This window comes from Dermacentor andersoni, chromosome 1, assembly GCF_023375885.2.
Source record: "Dermacentor andersoni chromosome 1, qqDerAnde1_hic_scaffold, whole genome shotgun sequence".
Lineage (NCBI taxonomy): Eukaryota > Metazoa > Arthropoda > Arachnida > Ixodida > Ixodidae > Dermacentor > Dermacentor andersoni.
This window is the reverse complement of record NC_092814.1, coordinates 213907897-213928806: the sequence shown is the minus strand read 5'-3', so window position 1 is coordinate 213928806 and position 20910 is coordinate 213907897. Positions and strand designations below refer to the sequence as shown.

The 20910-nt window shown below is 39.8% G+C and overlaps 2 protein-coding genes across 2 annotated transcripts in view; both read right to left on the bottom strand.

Moving 5' to 3' along the window:
• Window positions 1-8090, bottom strand: part of LOC126548112 (uncharacterized) — an 81563-nt gene extending 73473 nt beyond the window's left edge. Inside the window, exons 1-2 of the mRNA XM_072289161.1 lie at window positions 8036-8090; window positions 7862-7906 (exon numbers count right to left, since the gene is read on the bottom strand). The gene's annotated coding sequence lies outside the window, so the exon portion shown is untranslated. The remainder of the gene's footprint in view (window positions 1-7861; window positions 7907-8035) is intronic.
• Window positions 8091-11294: 3204 nt separating this feature from the next.
• On the bottom strand, window positions 11295-20559 carry LOC140219386 (uncharacterized). The gene is made up of 5 exons (XM_072289157.1): window positions 20090-20559; window positions 19296-19368; window positions 16581-16646; window positions 11838-11867; window positions 11295-11750 (listed from the first exon to the last, which is right to left on the bottom strand). The coding sequence occupies exons 1-5, from the start codon at window positions 20167-20169 to the stop codon at window positions 11646-11648; spliced, it is 354 nt and encodes a 117-aa protein (XP_072145258.1). The 5' UTR covers window positions 20170-20559; the 3' UTR covers window positions 11295-11645.
• Window positions 20560-20910: the final 351 nt, after the last annotated feature.

The window sequence follows — 20910 nt, the reverse complement described above, 5'->3', positions numbered from 1 at the left end:
GAAACATGGGACTATATAAATGCTCTTCACAATGGTCCAGCCCACTGCGAGTAAGTTTCTGCACTTAAAACTCGTCGAAAGGTAACATGACAGTGTATATATTTAGTTTGTGCTGGATTCTTTTACTTCCTTACTTCTTAAGTTTTCTGGATGTTCGCACCATTCATAAACAAACCTAAGGATACCAAGAAGGTTTCAAAATTACAACTTTGGCAAAGAAACAATGAATTACTTCTGACAGTTCACAACAACAAAGGACTTTGTGCAACATCCTGTTCAATAAAAAGAGTGCAGAGAGCATGAGTAAGCCAGTGGCTGTCACATCATGGCATCTAACGTCTGCAGTAGCACTGCGAAAAGCAAGCTGCAAGAGAAATGAGCTGGGAAGTGCCAGTTAAACAAGACAACTTATGCACTGCAAGATAGGATGAAGTTAACATATACACGGTGTTTCAGCCAACTTTAGTCAGAGTTCAAAACTATGCCGATGCCTAAGACGACACTACCAAATGCATGTTGCTCACTTTTGTATGTAGTGTGTCACACTATATTTTGTATCTTGCTTAATTAGATAATTAGTCAAGATTAATTAACCAACTTCTGAAGCAACAAAACTAGGAAAAAAATTCCAATTTGAAAGTTGCAGAGCAGTTTGCAAAACGTCCGATTGAACAGTTTCTAACTTTCTATGTATTAGGCATTAGTATTTTTCCGCTTAGTTGAGATGCCTGCGAAATAAAAAGAAATACCACGTGACAGGTCCACTTGCGCACCGCGATTTCAGTGCTCCCAAACACTCTGCGTACAAACGAACATAGCGTTTAGTCGGGTGTGATGCCGCTGCGACTGCTTATCGCTATCATGAACCGCCACGAGGGAAGCACGTCGGTGGCGTAAATCGCACAGCCAACAACTGCGTCACTGCCCTGTCGCCTTTTAAGCGGCAGCACACCCTGCTAGGTGCTATGTTCATTTGTGCAAGAAATATTTGGGAGCGCTGCAATCACAACATACAAGCAGGCATGGCACATGGTATATATTTTTTTTATTTCGTGGGCATCTGGAGTAAGCAAAAAAACACTAATACTTAGTAGACAGAAAGATGGAAACTGTTTATTTGGACGTTTTGCAAACCGCTCTGCAACTTTCTAATTTGAATTTTTTTCCTACCTTCGTTGCTTCAGAAGTTGGTTAATTAATCTTGACTAATCATCTAATTACACAATATACAAAAAATAGCATGACACACTACCTACAAAAGTGAGCAATATGCATTTGATCGCGTCGTCTTAGACTGCATCGGTATAGTTCTAAACTCTGGCTAAAGTTAGCTGAAAGACCCTGCATAAAAGAGAGACTCACAGACAAAAATCGTGACAAGAAGGGTCAAGCAAGAAATTAAATTTGCCTGCAGGTCAGTGAGGTGATGCAAGCAGTGAGGAAACAGTGCAAGAATCATACTTTACACCATTGGATGAAGCAAAAAGCAGGTAAATGTTGCCAAGCTACATCACAGTGTTTAAGCGATTTAACCAATAAACTGCTTCTGGTTGTCCCAGAAGCCACCATATCACTGTAGTTTAATATAGTTACCATGCTTAAAACACATAATAAGGAAGGCTTCTAGAACATAACAGACCAATCAGTCTGTGCATCAATAAGTGTGATTATGAGTCATTTCAAGGTTAGAATCAACAATGACACTGTTGTAGAGGACCAACGATAAGTGCTGTTACCATGTGCAACACAGTGCAACTGCATACCCAATTTAAAGAATCCTTTGAAATTTGCTTAATCAAGAATTCAATACATCGCTATAAGTATTAATCCAATGTTTACCACTAATGCCACAAGTTCAAGATGTTCATCATAGAATTTCAATGCAAAATCTGGGCAATATCAAAACTGAGCATGCTGGGAGCATCAGGAAGGCAGCCCTGCTATTATGTCAGGAAGAAATGCCCCACAACGGAAGTGCGTGACAAAAAGTTTGAATGACAATACATCGCAGCCGGTATTGATGTGCAGGTCATAGCAGGTGCTTGCCAGGCAAAGCAGCAAGCTATCTCAGAGCCATGAGCAAATTGTTTAGCCTTCAAGCTTTGTCACACACTTCTTCATCGGTGTTTCTGTCTGACATCATAAGGCATTTGTCTGATGGAAAGTTAGTGGAGTTAACTTTCTGGTGCTACTGGCACACTATCTTTCAATATTAGCTGGATTCAGCATTGAAACTTGGACTAATATCACCAATTAGGAGTGATTTTCAGGATTTAACAAAAATAGGGGAGCCTTAAAATGTGACTGCCTTCAAATTCGCCATAGCAACAACTGCCCTTAAAGTTCTAATAAAAAATATTTGAAACATACTTGTGTTAATCGGTCTTCTCAAACTTGCATGAATAGTGGCAATGTTCATCTTACCTTACAATTCTTGTGTAAAAATGCCACATGCACTATGCTCATTGCCTTTATAGAAAAGCTCTGCATAGTCTAAACAAATAATAAAAATGCCCTTCATGGTACTTAAGCAATGACAATTAAAAAACACAGAAATGAAGTTTATTCAACATGGCAATCTACTCAAAACACATACTGTACAATAGTGCTTATTTGGTCTTGGTGGTACACACTCAATTGGAGGAACTGTGCAAGGACAGAATAAAGAAGGCAGCGCTTCATTCATCCTATTTTCTTGTCCTGTCCCTGCACTGTTCATGTTCAATTAAGCCAGTTTGCCTTTCTTCAGCCAGCTCATCTTCTTTAAGGAAGCTTCTCTGTATGTTTTTATACACTTTTTATAAACACTAAGCCTATGTAAACAATTATCACAAAGGAGAACAAGGTGACAACGAGGCTTCTGCTCAAATCACTGCTGATACAGGCGACACTTAACACTATCAACCAGACAAATGGCTCCATGCCCCAAATTTATCTTCACTCTCTTCTTCACGTGCTATGCATATAAACTGACTCCGACACTATGTCCAATGCACAGTGAACAAGGAACACATATGGGTTCTGAAATCTCAATAATAGTTTTGACTTGGTCAGTGCATACTGTACTTTTTCATTTTTTTTTGTAAAACGTCCTACCTGACCAGATGAGCTTTCATTGAACCCTTGACTATATGCAGTATACCAAATTCACCTAACTTTTGCAACTGCATATGCACCAAACATAAAGTTGGTGAAAATTCATTAACCTGTTAAGAGCCAAGTGTACTTTTATGTGCAGCAACGTTTTTATTTTTGAATAAATCAAGAAAAAACAAAATACGATTTTATTTAGTACACCATTTTGCTACCGAGTGCCCTGCCAAGATGACTGCATTGTAGTTTTTGTCAGCTGCATGATGCCTTTGATTTGTTTATTGCCAAGCTTGGAGAAATAGGGATTATAACAGGTACTGCTATTATTTTTATGTTGCTTAGTACCTGCTTGTGGAAGCTGATTTTGAGATGCAGGTTTTATGGCAGAATGTGTAAATGATGAAGGTGTGGCATTGTATATACTATGCTTCTTTATGGCATGGCAAGAAAATGAATGCAGGTGCACTTTATAGAGTACACTGGGCTTCTGTGTATGCAAGAAGGGCTCTTTTGTAGGGGTGTGCGAATATTGAAATTTTTGAATACGAATCGAACACGAATAAGGCAAAAAACTGTCTTCGAATATCGGATATGTGTGTGGTATTAAAAAGTTCAAAACGAGGTAACAATAGCTTTATTACCCTTTTGAAAATAATATTGCATTTTACAAGGCTGCTTCAGGTTAAAGAGGCACTCATTATAGGTAACGCACTCAGGTAATGTCAGGTAATGCTCTCAGTCAGGTAATGTGCTTGTTACAGGTCATTGTGAAGGAAAATTAACTGCTCAACACGTTCAGAAAGTAAGCGCTCTCTATTCATTGTGACAACATTTCCACCGGTAGAAAAGACTCTTTCACTAGGAACTGAGGTGGAAGAGATGGCCAAGTACTTCTGTGCGAGTGCACTTAAAAGCGGGTACTTGAAGCGGCCAATGGACTACCACCACTCACAAGGATCCTTCCGCCTCTCCAGAATAGGCTTTTTCGCATAGTTTGTAACTTCCGTCTGAGGGGCAGATGCCAAATGTGTCTTCTCCTTGTTCATCACTAGATCGTCAGGAGCATTCCATACACTCATGTTTTACATACATACATATATATACACTACATGTTTTATTGCGTATACTTACAGAACCCGAAAGTACATCATATATCGTTATGAAAGAGTCCTGGAATAAAGCTTGGTAAAAGGAAACCGAAACTGATCATGTCTCACAGGCATGATGTAGATAGACTGAAACAGAGCCTACAGATAATGAGAGGATCATGCGAAGTTCTTAGTGAACAAACATGTTCTTAGGAGAATGCGGAGCAAGCATTTAATTTGTTACTTGCTCAATTTATCGCAGTCTGTCCTAATATTCGCCGTTGCTACCGTTATTCGGCCGTCCTCGGATATTCGAGAATTTCCAAATATGCATTCCTCGAATCGAATACGCTTCGAATAAAGGAAATATTCGATCCGTATTTGAAATTTCGAATATTCGCACATCCCTACTTTTTTGTTCTCAGCTCTATTTCGACAAAATATTTTTTTTGGGGGGTAGCAAGAATAGCTTCAGATGTGGTTTCAGGCATAAACGAAGGTATAAATGAGGAATAAGTGAAGAAATGAGGATCACATCAGCAATACTGTTATACATTCCTGCTACCTTTCTCGCCTCTGACGAAGGTGACAACGCTCTGGTGTTCAGTTGATAAAACAGCGAGCATGATTATACTAAATTTAAGTAAACGAAAAACTATTTAGATATAAAGGCTTTTTTTTTTTAAAGAAGTCATTTATGCATGATTGTGTTACAAAATCAGTGGAAGGACGAACAACAAAGAAAATGTCTGTTCCTCTGTAAACGAGATTAGCTATGTGATAAAGTAGGTAACTCCCAACTATAACCAGTGGCAGCCTCCATCTCACAATAGGGCTGCCAAATCTAACTGAAATTTGTTTGTTGGATGTCACCAAGCAAAGCATGGAACAGGACTGAAACAGAAGAAATTGACTGTCATTGCTGTAAAGACCACCAATTATGCTGAATGGTTCTACCTCCATTGAGTCAAAAGTTTAGGGTTTTCGTCTTCCATCACAAATGATTATGTCCATGCCCTTTATCAAATAAATTATTTATCACTGCGTCTGAGAAAGAAACACAAAAAGTTTTCCCCATTACCTGCCTTGAAAAGTAAGGACACCAGCCTTACAAAAAATAATTAGTATTGCTAAAATGCATGTTTTTTACATGACCATACTAACTGGACCAGCAATAAGTTTGGTGCGACGGTTTGTTTTAGGCATTTTGTTTTATTGGGTTCCAAAATATACCACAAGTTCAAGGACCTGCACCAAGTTATGCTCCCATAAAGGCCCAGCATACTTTATAAAGTACACCCTTGTAACTTGTGAAATAATAAAGAATAATTCATGAAGCTTTCAGTATGCAGTTAGTGTGAAAATATCAATGCATACCAAAAATCAATAAAATATGACAAGTATATTTTCCTGGAGCCTTAATGGGTTAATTCTCAGTGGCCTAACACTGCAGTCAGTAAAAGAATGAAGGATTGCCACTTATGAACAATTTGGAGGAGCACAGACAATGCCGAGAGACTACAAAGAGCTGACCATGCAATTTAATATGTACAGCCTGAAGTTCACTTCAGCTCCATTAAAGAACATTCTCTAGTAGTGTCACTTGTCATGTAAGCTTCACCCAGATAGTCATAGATTTACACATACAGGTCACGTACAGGTTGTCTTGAGTAACTTAAGGCCAGCTTTAATAAGAAAAGTGGTGTGCTGTGACTGAAAAAACTGAAGCATTGTCATTGGATATGCCAAGAAAAAGTGATTAACTACAATCAGTCATTTAACTCTTTAGCTATTTAGATTGGAAAGAGAGCTAGTGCAGCTCAAGAACTAGGTAAAACAACACAATTTTTACACGCACACAAGAAAAGGCCTAGTTCGGAACTTTTTGCTTGGAATTCTAATGCTGAAGTGGCTAGAGTAGTAACGCAAACCAGAAAAGCTGAAAATACACATTTATGCAGTGTCTTAACATGCATAAATTGCATACTCTCTACATGAAACTGCCACTAAGTGTTACTAAGTTTTCATGGCTACAATCACTAATCTCACATGTAAACTCCTGCCATCTCTCACTAGTCCGTGTTTTATCAGTGCATTTCCAGTCTAAATTTAATCATTATTATTATTATTAAAAGAATGGAATCATTCGGGAATTTGTTCAGTACAGTGTGTTTTTTTAGAGAGTTTCAGTCATTCTAATGGCTACTTTCTACTTACTTCAAGAGAAAAGGCCTGCAAATTCTGAACTACAGAATCTACTCAACAAGTGTTTGTCATGTTTATTCCCATGTCCTCCACACATGGGTGAAATGTCAAGGCCACTAATAAAAAGTTGTTCACAGTGCTCTGCAACATGTTACTTCACACCTGCCGTTGAGAAAATATCTTTGCAAAATCACAGTGCTATGGCATGACTACATTCTGTAGTTACCATATTCAAATTTGACATAGTGAGGAATAAAAGCTATACAGCAGGTGTCTGGCAATAGATGACGTGTGAACCTTTTATCATGCTTGCATTTGGTGACTACAATAAAAAAAGTATGATAGAAAACTAAGAAAAAAATATTATAACGACAATTTCTAACTCGGAAGTTCTACCTCTTGAAACTTCTTTTCGTTAAACACCATATTAACATCAAAATGAAGAAATTCACAAAAGTGTAGCACACTTAGACATTCAGTCAAATAAAGTTTTACGATGCTTTACAGTAGCACACAGAGGATAGGACATTTTGTTACCAGCACTAAAAACAAATGCAAATAAAACACTGTACAAGCATTCACAACTATAACTGTATAGAGTGCTTAAGGTTACATGACCAGGTAGTTAAAATAGTCCTCCAAAATGTGATGGGCACACAGCACTGAAAAGCTCTTTTAGCCCAAGCACTGACAAGATTTGCATGTTGAGCAAATGATCTCAAAATATTTAATTTGCAACAAATTCTTTTGCTCCAACACACCAGCACACAAGCCAAATGCTGCCATTAGTGTATACGTAGGCAGCACCAATTAATTTTCAAGCAGCCATCTCAGCAACAGGTTGGTTAAAAAACAGTCTTGTATACCTGCTGGTAATTCAACATGCCACCAAATATACAGAAGCCTTCAAGTACCGAGTATAATCTCAAAGCAAACAACATTTGTTTTACACCATGTGAGCACATTGCAATGTGCAACAGTACAAAAATCTAACAAAAAGTCAGCCTAAGTAAGGCAGGTCCCCTGTATGGCTGTAGCAATTTGCCAAATTAAATGGCAGTGCCATTTTAACACTACCATTCATTAGGAATGCTAAATGTTTAAGATCACTCCTTGTCATGATTATTAAAATGTAGCGGCAAGTCAAACACCAAAGTCAATAAGTTTACTTACCTGAAAAATGAGTGTCATTCTTATTTATTCTGAGAACAAGTGTGCCTTGAGTTCCTAGGCTTAGTAATGAGCCAGAAGAATAAAGAAAACAGAGGGGCTAAATTTTTTAGTAGCTATCATATGAAGCTACACCGACAATGAAGCCAAGGAAAGCACGTGGGAAATTATCGTCACTACTTCTGTTCGCTCTATAGCATCAGAAAAAGACCATGAAATCTTAAGGTTAAACTACACAATGCAACTGCAGTATATGTTGAGTGTTTTCAAGAGTAAAAGTGTACAAATCACAGATTCATACATACCACAGGTCTCGCTGCTGCAGTGTAGAAGCCTTCCCTGGGTGATGCCTACGGAAGCGTGACAAAGCAAGTGACTCATACAGATAATTGGAGGAATGTGGGTACTACGAAGTCAAAGTAGAGCTAGTCTTGTCTTCATTCAAAAGAATAATTTGAAAGCTGAGCTTGTGCTATTACCTGTTTTTCATATGTCTATGGCTGCCAACCCTTCAAAGAAATTGTCTGAAACAAAAAATACAGAAACAAAGGCAATAACGAACTGGAGGATAAACAAGCAAACCCAAACCTAATTTACAGTGCCAGGAAATCTACACTGCAAAAACGTAATCCCAAAGTTTGGAAAACCAATAGGAAAGGAAAATAAAAATATCGAGTACGGAGACAGGTTGAAGCTAAATTATTATACTAAATAAAAAATACAAATAATAAGAAAAAGGCCTAAAAAGATATAAGACATAACCTTTTATATGAGGCAACTTCTAGCAATATAGATGTGGCAGCTAAAAACAATAAACATCTATAATGCCCCACAGTGCAAAACCTACAGGTCTCCCTCTGCTTGGGCAAACTGTCGCACAGCCCTGCAAAAAGAAGTGTGTGCTTCAGGCCAATTGATGGCCTGTTATTATTTTAATAAGCTACTAATAACTTTGTTCAAAGCCAGCACCGGTATGCAATAACAGACATCAAGATTGGGCATGGTTCGGTTGCTTCTAAGTGTATAGTAGAACTTTACAGTGGGCTGCTAATTGGGGTCTAGATTTTAAAAAAAAGCAAGAAAACAAAATAAAAAGAAGCTAAGCACTTCTAAAGGACAACAATATGGCATATGGTGCAATCTGTGTGTAAAATGATAGCATTAGGCACAGCAAGTGGTAGTACATAACTTAAAACATTAATGCATGTAATATATTAAAAAAAGAAGGAAGAAACAAAGAGTGAGACAATAAAAGCTTACTAATACAAAGTACCAATACAAATCTACCAGTTGCAGCATGTGTGCATGGCCAAGAGATAAGCTTGCTATTCATAATCAATGTTGTGTGGCACTGGCAAATACACTACAGTCAGTGTACCATGACAGACCAATGCATGCACACCTGAGACTTAAGATTGCATAGACAAATGCTGTGGCCACAATCAATTTAGCATGGTTTTCCTGGTTAAGCTGTAACCTGATATAAAAAAGATAAATCATCAGTCTTCAACAATCCCTTCAGCTTTGAACTCATTTATTGTGACAGCAGTTGCTCCCCTGACAAGCCTAAATGTCCCCAACTTTGTGCAAAACTCCTGCAAACATGCAGAAAGTCCACAACTGTATGGAACAGCTGTTTATGACCGCAATGACGATGATGGTGGCAGCATGACAACAAAGCTTTGTCCAGTAATATTCAGTATGGCACAAAGCCTTTCCAACATGAACGCTGACAATGAGAGCTCCGGTGAAAGCCACACTGCAAATGACTGCTGCACTGCAGACTAGCCATTCTAAAAAAATTAACAGGTTTACAGTCTAATGTCCCAAAGCAAGATGTGGGCTATGAGAGATGTAGCAGGAGGCTCTGAAGTAATTTCAGACGCCTAAAGTTCATTAATGTACACACAAAGCATGGCGCACAAGCGCTTTTGCCCCCAGCATTTGCCCAAATCGGATTGCAGTCGCAGCAGCCAGGAATTGAGCTCGCGACCAGCAGCAGAATGCAACAGCCAGAGAGCAACAGTAGTGTGTACCAGCTTTGCTGTGTGAGCATGTTGAAACCGGGTGACAGAAAGGTGGCGGTATCTGCAGCGAGAGTATTCCATATTAAAGCTTGATGACGGCTTAAAGCTTCAACGCAACGCTATTCCAATATGCTCACACAACATAGTTGGTCCACACTGTGGTAGCTACCTGGCTGTTACATTCTGTTGCTGGTCATGGATTCAACTGCTGGCCGCTGGAGTTCGCAATTGCACCCACAACCAGTAGCAACAGAGCTGTCACCGAGCTTTACTGTGGGAGGCTCTTGTAGCCGACACCCCAATCATCTCAAGGAAAACCTTTTTTTTTTGTAATACGTGTAGCAGCTGATAGCAGCTGCGAATTTACCGTGAAGCAGACAATGTGCCAACCTTCAACAATGACAATGAAGTGCCTGCTCTTCTCTCGACCGTGCGGCATGAAGAGCATGCACCAGCCAAATATGAAACGGTCGACTCTGAGAGGAACAGGGAACCTGGGCAGCTGTGCTCTCCTCTAGCAATGCAGTGCAAACCACTGCAGCTAAATGTTGGCTATTTCTCGGCCTCAACACCAGTTATTTACTTGCGGCCCACCACCTTCATTCCTTGGCTAGCCCCACACTATGCACATGTAGAATTTGTCGGCTACAGTATTGCTGCGGTGGCTTCCGAAATACATGAACACACCCCGCCACCTTCAGAGTCTGCACAGCGTGCAAAACCCTACAAAAACTGAGAAAGCAATGGTACCGCACAAGAACTGCCAAGTTCAACTCCCAGTGGTAGCCAATGGGCAATGCTTTTGTTTTTGCTTGCCAGATGGTGAGGGTGAAGATGAGGATGAGAAGGTGGCCTAGCAACAACAAGGAATGTATAGGATGGACAGACAGACACAGCAAACCCAGTTTCAAGCTGTTAACTGGTGTCACGGAGTAAGCATTGCACTGGTGCATACAGAGAGAATTAGAATAAGGTTTTCCTTACTACACAGAGAGGATAAAAATTGAATGAGACTGAAATAGACAGAGCGAATGGGACATACTGCTCTTTCACTTACCAACAAAAACACACATCATATGTGTCTGCAATAGTTATGACTTGCTGAGGCTACACAGAACACTTTATATCTTTATTTTCTAACTATAGATTTTATCAGTCCTTGACAGAATGACTAACAGGAATGTGCTAATACTTTATGAGAAATCCACAATATAACATTAAGCCTTTCCCATGGTCCTACAACAGGTGCTAAACACAAGAATGCAATACTGAAAAAGTATCAATGTTATAGGGAAAGCAAATATTTACAGAAAAAACACCTCGAAACTTTATGTGCATGCGTCTGGCGAAAAAATAGGTTGTCATCAAATAACATGGAGCCATCAATCCATTGATATCTGACACAGCTGACACAGATGTTGATGGCGTTACATTATTTGTTACCATAAAATTGTCACCAAAAGCTACGCTGGTCTTTGGACTACTGCAGATATACTATAGGCAGTGCAGACAAATATCATAAGGCCTTACTTCTGCCCTGTCCTATGACAGTACAGAATAGTTATCTATGGTACTTATACTCATTTTTAACCCAGAACAGAAAACATGCTTCAGTGACTGAATTTAATTATATATTTTAATATTAAACAGCTTGATGTAAAGAGTTCCTAGTCACAAGGAGAGTTAATTTCTAATTATTAAATACATGATGTGCACTATTAGCAGTTGCTGGTGAACCTTACTTACACATATACAACAGTGGGGAACCATCAAAAATTACAAATTTTTATTGACATGGCTCTTTATTACACCGCCTCCCTTTCCTACCAGTGCCGTTTTCTTTCCAGTGGGGAGAAGGGTCGCTTAATATGTATCAGCTTACATTATGCTATTGATCAGCTTTACAGCAGAGAATGGCTAGGTCAATTTGTTTCCTTTCTTTTGTTTTTTTTTCTGCCGCTGAACATGATTATACTCCATGCAACTTTGCAATGCAATACAACTTCCTTGCACATAAAGATGTGTGTGGCTCAAGGACAACAATAAGGTTAGAGCCTGGTGTTTAAAAAAGAGTGAAACGTTTATGGCTCACTGTGGTTGAATTAGAAACTGTCGTTGAAGGTGGTGGTGGTGGATAGTAGACCATGCCATAGTATGGAGGGCAGGCCTGTGGATGCAAGTGATCACGAAAGAGTCAATTATGGAGCTTAAATCCTTCCAGGAGTTGTAGAATCAAGGCGGAAAAAAAAATTACCATTGCAAGGTCATCTTGAAAATACTTTTGCTGCACAAAAAAAAAGAAAAATGAAAGGAAGAAATTAAAGTCATGTGTTAATAACTTCGTAACACTAATAAAAAAAAAATGTCCTGCTTCAAAATGCAGACACAGCCATTTACAAGGTCCTTTGCAGTTTCACATAATGTAATCTGTAAATGCACGAAGTACCACTGGCACAGATAAAGCTTTAAAATAGAGAGTAAAGTGGTTTCACATTTATGCATGTGTACGCTTCTGAAAAATAAGAACTGGCTTCAAGAAATACATATATAACAATGTGTGCTGCCGTCTGAGAAGATTGTCATAAACAATAATCATGCTGTCATGCACCAGCACAGTGGTAAAATGAGAGGATTTTTATGGGGGCGTTCCCATCTGCAGAACCTGAAGTTTTGCATTCAGTTGTGGCTTTATTTTCTGTCCCCAGCTGAATGACTTGCTGAAACTACACTGAGCACTTTTTATCTTTACTTTCAACTATAACATTTTATCAGTCCTTGACAGACTGAATAATAGGTATGCACCAATACTTTATAAAAATGCACACTATAACATTAAGCATTTCACCATGGTCTCACCTACAACGGGTGATGAACACAGGAAAATGATACTGAAAGCATTGAAACAAAGAAAAATGGGATGAAAATTATTAAAAGACTGCTTCCCTGGATGGTTTACTTGCAGTACGAAATAGAACATACAGCAATAATCAAAAATCATGCACAGTATGTAAGTCTCATAATTGCAGTGGATTCAACAAGTCTCATGCCCAGTGTTTGCTAAAACATACTGCACGTTTTCGCAATGACTGTCTCAGGTTTACTGAATATAGGGGATATTAGACAAAATTATAGCTTTTAAATACCAATTGCAATGAAATCTCGGAGTGCGTAAAAAACCAAGTTTAACCTCTTCCATCCTGTTGTCAGCAATTTCATGAAAATTGAAATCTTAGCTCACAAATCCAAAAAGGACGCTTAAACAAGAGAAATCATGATTGTGACGTCATCTGTGGTAAACTGGAAAAAGAATGCTTTAGCGTGTCGCCATCTTTCACTCAGAAAACAATGCTTTGCGTATGCTACTTCCAACAAGAGAGACTTCAAGAAACTTGTGCGACTACATCTATTCAGGCGCATAAATTGAAGTCGCCATCTCTGCAATACTGACATTTTTATAGATTGCAATAAGATGCCAGACAGATACCTGCAAAGTCTGAGTTTGTTTAGTGCAAAAGCATGTAAATATAAGGGCATTGTTTTGTGCTAGATGCCCATTTCAGTTTTAAATGCATAGGCATTTTTATGCCTACCCAACGAGGAACCCCATCCATTCATCCATCTGTCTGTCATGCAAGACGAATCACTACAAAGAAATTAATGCATAAAATTCAACAAATTTGAAAGGAAAAGTGTTGGAAGTGATGAGTTTGCAAAAGGTAAATATATCTGAACAATATGAATGTGTTGTACTGGCGGTACAAAACAAATGTCAAAGGAGGACAGTTTCTATGAAGGCTTTGTCGAAAGGTTTGGTGATGGTGGAATAAAAGCCATCCCTAGGACCACATGTAGAGTCGACTTGGAGCATTGAAGACATCAGGAAAATTCTGACTTTGTAAAAATTTAATGCCAAACACATCACAAGCCCGATGCATTTCGGTGGTCGCGGCACGCACCTTCCGTTGGAGAGTTTCTTCATCGACCGAAATGGCACCGATCTCTGAGGGCTCATGCGTTTCGTGTCCCGCAACACTGAGGCAAGCAGTCAATGAGCTAACAAGGATGATAAGGAGCGATCAGGGGTTATATGGGTCTCACCACGATTGATAATGATTGGATGCGGATGGATCTGGTGCTAAAGAGTGATAAGGGCTTACAATGATTGGAGCAATTCTGATAAGGTTGATAAAGACTGATGAAGGTTGATAAAGGTCTGGTTGAGTTCAATAAGGTTTGACAAGGGCCCAGTAATAATTGATAAGGGTTGGATAATGGTCGTTAAGGTTGATAAGGACAGATAAGAGCTGATGAGGAGAGGATTGATTGTTATAGGGTTGATAAGTGTTCATACTGGTTGGATCAAGTTTGACACAATTGACAATGACACCGGGCTGTGTGGAGATGAGCAAGTGGCACAATGACTACGCATACTTACACAACTCCAGTGGAGTTTTTATGTGAAATTTTTCTTTAAGTGGATCTACATATCTCACCCGAGGCAGCAAACGGTATGAGAGTAATTTTGGACATTGGAAACGAGAGTACGCATTCGATGACCAAGTGAGTTGTAATAATTGTAAGAGCGCACTATGCCGCGAAAAAAGAGCTCTTTTTAAAAGGAAGTTAGGAATATATTAATTGTTCTTCACTAAGAATTTCTTTAGTCTTGTCAGCATGTGGAGACATTGGGAAAGAGAGTAGGCATTTGATGGCCAAGGGAGTTATGAGAATGCACTACGTTGCGAATGGCATTAAGCTTTAATGCCACCAAGCATGTCCATGTGGCACCCCGCAAATGGCATTAAAGTTTAAGGCATTAGAAAGTTAACGTCATTTTTTGTACCCATGTGGCACGGGTATTCAGTCATAGCAACAACCACCAGGTGCATGCCCTGCGGCTTTGCAAAAATTTCGTTAGTGGTATAAACTCATTTATAATAAATTTTGCCAAAGTGAAATTTCATTGCAGTCGGCTTTTAATTATTTCATCACACCTAGAAATGTGCTCATTTTCAGTACTTTGGTAGTAACATTTTATTTAAAGACATAGTAGTTGCAACGTGCCCTGCGATACATAAAATTATAGCCTAACCACTGGTGTTTTGAATGGATGTACAGCAGTAATAACTGCTCAGACAATTTTTGAGAATTATAATGTCAAACTTCACACAAGCACCTAAAGAAACACGAATTAAAGAAATAATTTGATATTTTCAGTAAAGTACTGAGAGTAAAAAAAAATCTGAAATATACAATATACGCATCCGGTTCCTAGTTCCCAACTTTTGTAAGTCAGATCACGCAAAAAAATTATTCTGATGTTTCTTTGGCACCAAAACTAACCATAGTGATGCCCATGCTATGTGGAAAAGCAGTAGCTTTGCAAATGTGAAAATGAGTAAGTTCCTATTGTACAGGGAGCTTTTGTTTTTACTCACTGCAGCAGGCTCCTTTTTTTTGTATTTTACAGCATTCTTTAGGCTCGCAAAGCAATAGTTGTCAGGTTAGGGAGCATGCAGAAACCTCCTCATACTTGTTTACTTGTCCTCATACAAATAGTTAAAGTTCAGCGGTCATTTCAGACGATGCACAATGTTGCTAGCAGAGAATTGCAATGGAAAATTTTATCAATCCATAAAAAAATGTCAATAAAATTTATTTATTTCTATAGGGGCGGTAATGAAACAGTTAATCACCAAGCTTCATGGCAATGGTGGACATCAGAATTAGCATGATAATCACACTGTGACAATTATTAATTAGAGAAGGTTCACTAATTAGCTTTTTTATTTATTCACTTTAGGGGCATGTTGTAATTGAATAATTGAAGCCAGTTAGAATGAAAGCATAACCTTTTTGCTAGAAACTCTACTAGAAGCTCTCTGCTTTGCCGAAAATTCAACAAATAGGCACTCAAGATCTGCAACAGAGTACATTGCTATTTCAATTAGAATTAGAATGTTTCTGCACTGTGAAAACATACACAATGCAAAATGTTAAGTGGAAGAGCAAGTATTTCACAGCCCATCTCAAGCCCATCATTCTCAAAACTGGTGCTAGGCACATTGTTTCTAGTAAAATGTTTTGATTGAAATACTAGCCGATTTCATTCACATGCCCCCTAAAGTCCTCAATTAAAATGTTAACCAGTAGAATTGCTAATAATCATATTGACAATTATCATGTAAATCCTGGCGTCGACCACTGCTATAAAGCTTGGTCATTAAAAATGATTATTTGTCTATAATACCCTATTCTCAATAATATGAGACAGTCATTGCAGAAACATGCAGCATAATGCACTGCTTCCTAAACGGGTCTGTCAGAAAAGGGTTGGTTGGCTGGATCAATAAGGTCCTGAATCCAACTGTAAAAATACATGAAAGAAAGCACTGAGAAAGTCTGCCACAAAGTTTCAGAAAGCTTGTTCAAACATGAAGGCAAGAAAGCCACGAGGGCAAGAAAGCCACGAGACGCAACAGCAGAGAGTGTAGGAGGGGAGGCCACAGATGGCAAGTGGGAAGGATAAATAGAGCTGCTTCGATAATGGCAGGGTCACCCCTCCTGTCAGCTCACGGTAAAACAAAACAAAGACAAATGAGCAGAAAGAAAAGGTAAAGGTAGGGGAGGGAACACATGGCCAACCCTCTATCTCACACAGAAAAGGAACAACTCACTCTCCGACCAGCAAGACTCTCTGTTCTGTCTTTTCAATGCGAAGACAGCCGTGAGGTGAGAGAAGAGAGGGGGGATTGGGGGGGGAGCATGCAAGGGGAGTTTCTGCTAGCGTGCACACTTTTTTTGTGTTTTTTTCTTTCTCTGGCAACTAGTACAGTAGCTAAACACGAGAACTGGACAGGTGCCAGGGGGAGAAATGCCGGCAGAATGCGTGGCCGGCAAAACAACCAGCAAGCCGGGAGGCGCGACGTGCTCTGAAGAGATGCAAAAGAGGTGCAGCGGCCAGTGGAGGGAGACAACAGAGAAAAGGAAACGGCACCTTGGATGCTGCCTGGCCTGGTGTGGGCTTGCCACTGCCGTAGAGGTAGTACTTTGCATAGCTTCCCTGCATTTGGGTAGCAAGGAGGCAGAAGAAAGTCAGAGGAAGAATACATGGTGGCAGATGCCTCAACTATGCCTCCAAGGTGAGCCTTCGTTGCATAATTGGCCCACTCTTTATCGCATATATTAGGGTTAATGCTGGCCTAATTTGACCCAGCCAAAGAGTGCACACAAATTTCCTCTAGAACAAATCATGTACAAGTTAAAAAAGTAAGCATAGCGTGCAGGTTTCACAGATTACTTGAGAAGACCTTAGTGCTTTTTCAAACGGTTGCAAGCAGTCTCAAATGGCCAAACAAGTTTTTCTCTGGAAGGAGCTTCCATTGTAAAGTACATGCATGTTCAACAGTCACTGTAGTCATCATAAGTATCATGCAATGCACTGAAAATCCACACAGTGACGAGCTCCATCATCATCCAAGCACACTTCATCTTAGCATAGTGTTCAACATACTACCCCACCCTAGACATCAGAGATGATGGCAGTATTCAACACATGAGATTCTTTATCCTACCTACCTTTTTGTTTTTATACGTCCACGTGGCTATGTTGTATAGATCAGCTACACATTAATAAGATTTTCGCATTAAACCACAGATGTTCACTTTGCAACAGGACATAAGCCTCATGCTCTGCCTACACAGTCAGTTCCACCACGCACTTATGAGCACACAGTGTGTAATTGTTAGACTGGGTGAGAATTGGGAAGTTGCAGATATAATTTTAGTTCAGTGTCTATTTTTGTCTTTGTTTTATGCACGGCAGATAAAAATTCTACCACAAACAGTAGAATGCACAATGCTATGTACACTGCTCAGCAAAATACATATGAAATAAATTTTGTATTGTATGTGTGAATCAGAAGGAATGATGGAAAGCATGCTTCGACTTTCTTATCCAATTTTGGTCCTTAGCTTGGCACATATTTAAAATAAAATAATAAATAGCTAGCAATGAGGCCCACTGAACATATCACATGAGCTATAGCTGCAAACAGGGCTGGGCAAAGATACTTTGCAATTGTATCATGATACGATACAAGATACTCGGGCAACAAGTATTTGAGATAGATACAAGATACTATCGAATTATTGTAGCCGATACAATACTTATGGTTTGTATCTTAAGATACTTCGATACATTCACAAATTACTTATTTTAGATCTATATAACATAGCAGCAAATGTGTATGCACAAAAATGTTAGCTTGGAAATTGCTCAACTCGGACCAACCTGGTTTCATTTGAATGAAATGTCTGTTAGTATCTCAAAATGTTTGTCTTTCTTGCTCAAAGTATAATATTTTCATTTCAAAACAATTTAGCATGGTTGTTTTAGCTGCTTCACATGAAAGTTCTTTATACGCTACACTGTCAGCGGTTTTTGCTTGCCGCTTTTGTAAGTGATGGGAGTCGCTGCTCTGCTTGTCAACCAGCTAGCGGGTCGCCATTTAATTACAAAAACGTCGATAAGAGGCCTCTGCATGATGACACAAATACCTCTGTGGAGTTTTACCTTGTCTGTGAATGTATTACCGTTTACGCAATACCGGATCACCGGACAGGTGAACAGCAGCAACAATGCTTGTAGCGACATTTTTTGTGACACATCATGTATACAGAGAGCACATAAAGTTGCAATGACCTTTCATATTCGTTATCTGCTGTCGTAAAGCATTCATTGGCAACATATTCATTAACATGCAATCCTTTTACAATTTTTCTTCTATGAGACAACTTGTGCAGCCCAAAAACTTTTCATACACATTGTAGTGGCACAAAGTGTCGCAGGATAATGCTGCTATTCACACTACTGCCACTTATAGCTCCGATTACCTGGTGATTTGTAACAGTAAGAAATTTAAAGGTGAGCTGAAAAAAAGAAAAATATATCTAAGTAAAACAGAAAGGTGGTGCCGTATCACACAATCACAGTGAATACATAGAAACACGATACAGGCGGCACCGCTAATAGCTATGACATTTAAGCATGAAGTATTGTCAACTTTCCTGTTAAGTACAGATAATTTAAAATTCAGTACCTGTGTAAATTCAGGTGGCTTAGTGGCTGCACTATCAGTTTGAGAAGTGGACTTGAGCGAAAGTTTATAGTTTCACACGGTAACGTTGCGATAGCAGTATCTTGTATGTTTAGATACACGATGCATTCTTTAATGTATTGAAAATACAGATACTGATGCACATATTGCCAGAGGTATCATGATACACATACAAGATACCCAAAGAGTATCTAAGATAGAATCTAAAATACATGTATCTTCGATACTGCCCAGCACTGGCTACAGACAACATGGACTGTTGAGAGTTGGCAAGTAGCGATCTTCCTCTTAGTGAAACTTTACATCCACACGTTTACACTCGCCAGAAACACAGTACAGTTCCAACATGCAAGGTGCCTATGAATGATTAGAGAAGGGGTGTAGAAATTGACTTGGCAATTTCCACTTCCCTTTCACTAAATATGCTCTATTGACTGTACGAGATGCAGCCGTGAAGACAACGAAGTCACTTCCAGTTCTCTCCTCCCAATCTATTCTTGGCCTACATTCGTAGCGTCTAGCGCCATTGTCGAGGTACAACAACAATCAAAACAATATTTTTACAGAAACTACATGGGTGCCTGTCCCGTTACCTGCTGTAACTGTGGGTATCGCAGCCGCGGATCTTCCCATGTTGTCGTTTGTTCCCTGTGATTTATAAAATAGCTAAATGTGAGAGAAAAAAAAAGAAAAAGAGGGCACAATTAGTCTATCACACAACAAATACACAGCTCAATTCACAAAAACCACACCACTTAGGCAGCACTGACGTCATAATTTAATTATACAAATGGCTTAGCCAAGTAACATGGCTTGAAATCTATGTGCATACAAATACATCTTACAGTACGTACAGTACCTGAGACGATCGACACAGAACGCTAAAAAAAAAAAAAAAATGACAGAAACGGCAGAATTTGTACATGCTGCCATAACCTAAACAGCGCGGCATGGAACCGCGTTAATGCAACCCGCGATCAAGACTCATGGAATACGCGCTAATAGACAGCTGATGACGCGCGCAACATTCAACGTTCTCGTTGAACTTGGGAGGCCGGAGGGGCTCAATGCAGTTTCTACGCAAGGATGGAGTACGTGTTCGAAGCTAGATGCTAACTGGCTAACCAGTTGAGGCCGAACTTAACATACTCTCAGGGCCAAAGTATAAACAAAGGTTTTGCACGGTAGGGTCACAAGATCACAGCACTCTGGTAGCGCTAGCCACCAGACCACGGCAGGCATCGGATCGATAGCGTTGTAGGAAAGCCGACCTGTGCAGCGCACGTCTAGGCCTACAAGAACGCTAACTGAACGAGACCAGTAAATCGGCTAGCGTGCCTGGCCCAGCAGACGCATAATTGAGAAGCTTAACAGCCCATCCACTCACTTGCGGCCCGTTCTGGGATCAAAACGGCATTCCCAGCCCGACGGCAGAGTCTCCGCCGGCTCCGGGTGAACGGCGGCCATTTCCGCGCGCGCTGCTTTCGTTTCGCGTTTGTTTCCGTCCGCTGCTCGCGCCGCGCGCTCTTTCTTCTCACCTGGCGCCCTCTGGCGGGACGCTGCGGTGTCTCCGGGACCGTGCTCCGGGAGAAGAATCGCGCCGTTCGGTGGGAAAGCTGGTGTACGGGGGGCTCTGAGGGTGATGATTCATAGAGACTGGAATTTTAGGAACTAAGAAAGGTGCACCTTAGGAGCCTAGAAGAGACACTTAAAGCCTCGGTTTTGGCGTGATAGAGGCCGAAATAGACACGCTAACCACAAACTTCTTTATGGATATTAAACGTGTACGGCCCACTTTAACGGAAAGAAAGCTCTGAAGTAGCGTTTACAATCACACTATGCAAGCCATCACGGTACTTTACAGGGCTTCGCAAGGCATATGAAAAGCCGGTTTTTTTCAATCACGTACTTCAGTCATTGTTTAAAGACAGTGTTATGACGCAGTGAGCAGATAAGGCATATTTAATAGTCAAGCGTTTCAGTTCAGTTCAGTTTATTATTCTTTAAATACAATGAATTGATAAGAGACAATATACAGACGAGGGTACTATATACTTACAATAGCGCATTAAATGGAGCAAACATAGAAGACAAGTACGCTAGGAAAGTTCCTAAACCGAGAAGCTAAACTCCTTGTTAGATCAGGATGCCTGAGCTAGAATGCGATGTTATCGGCAGAAATTTGATGATGTCACCTATACACATGTA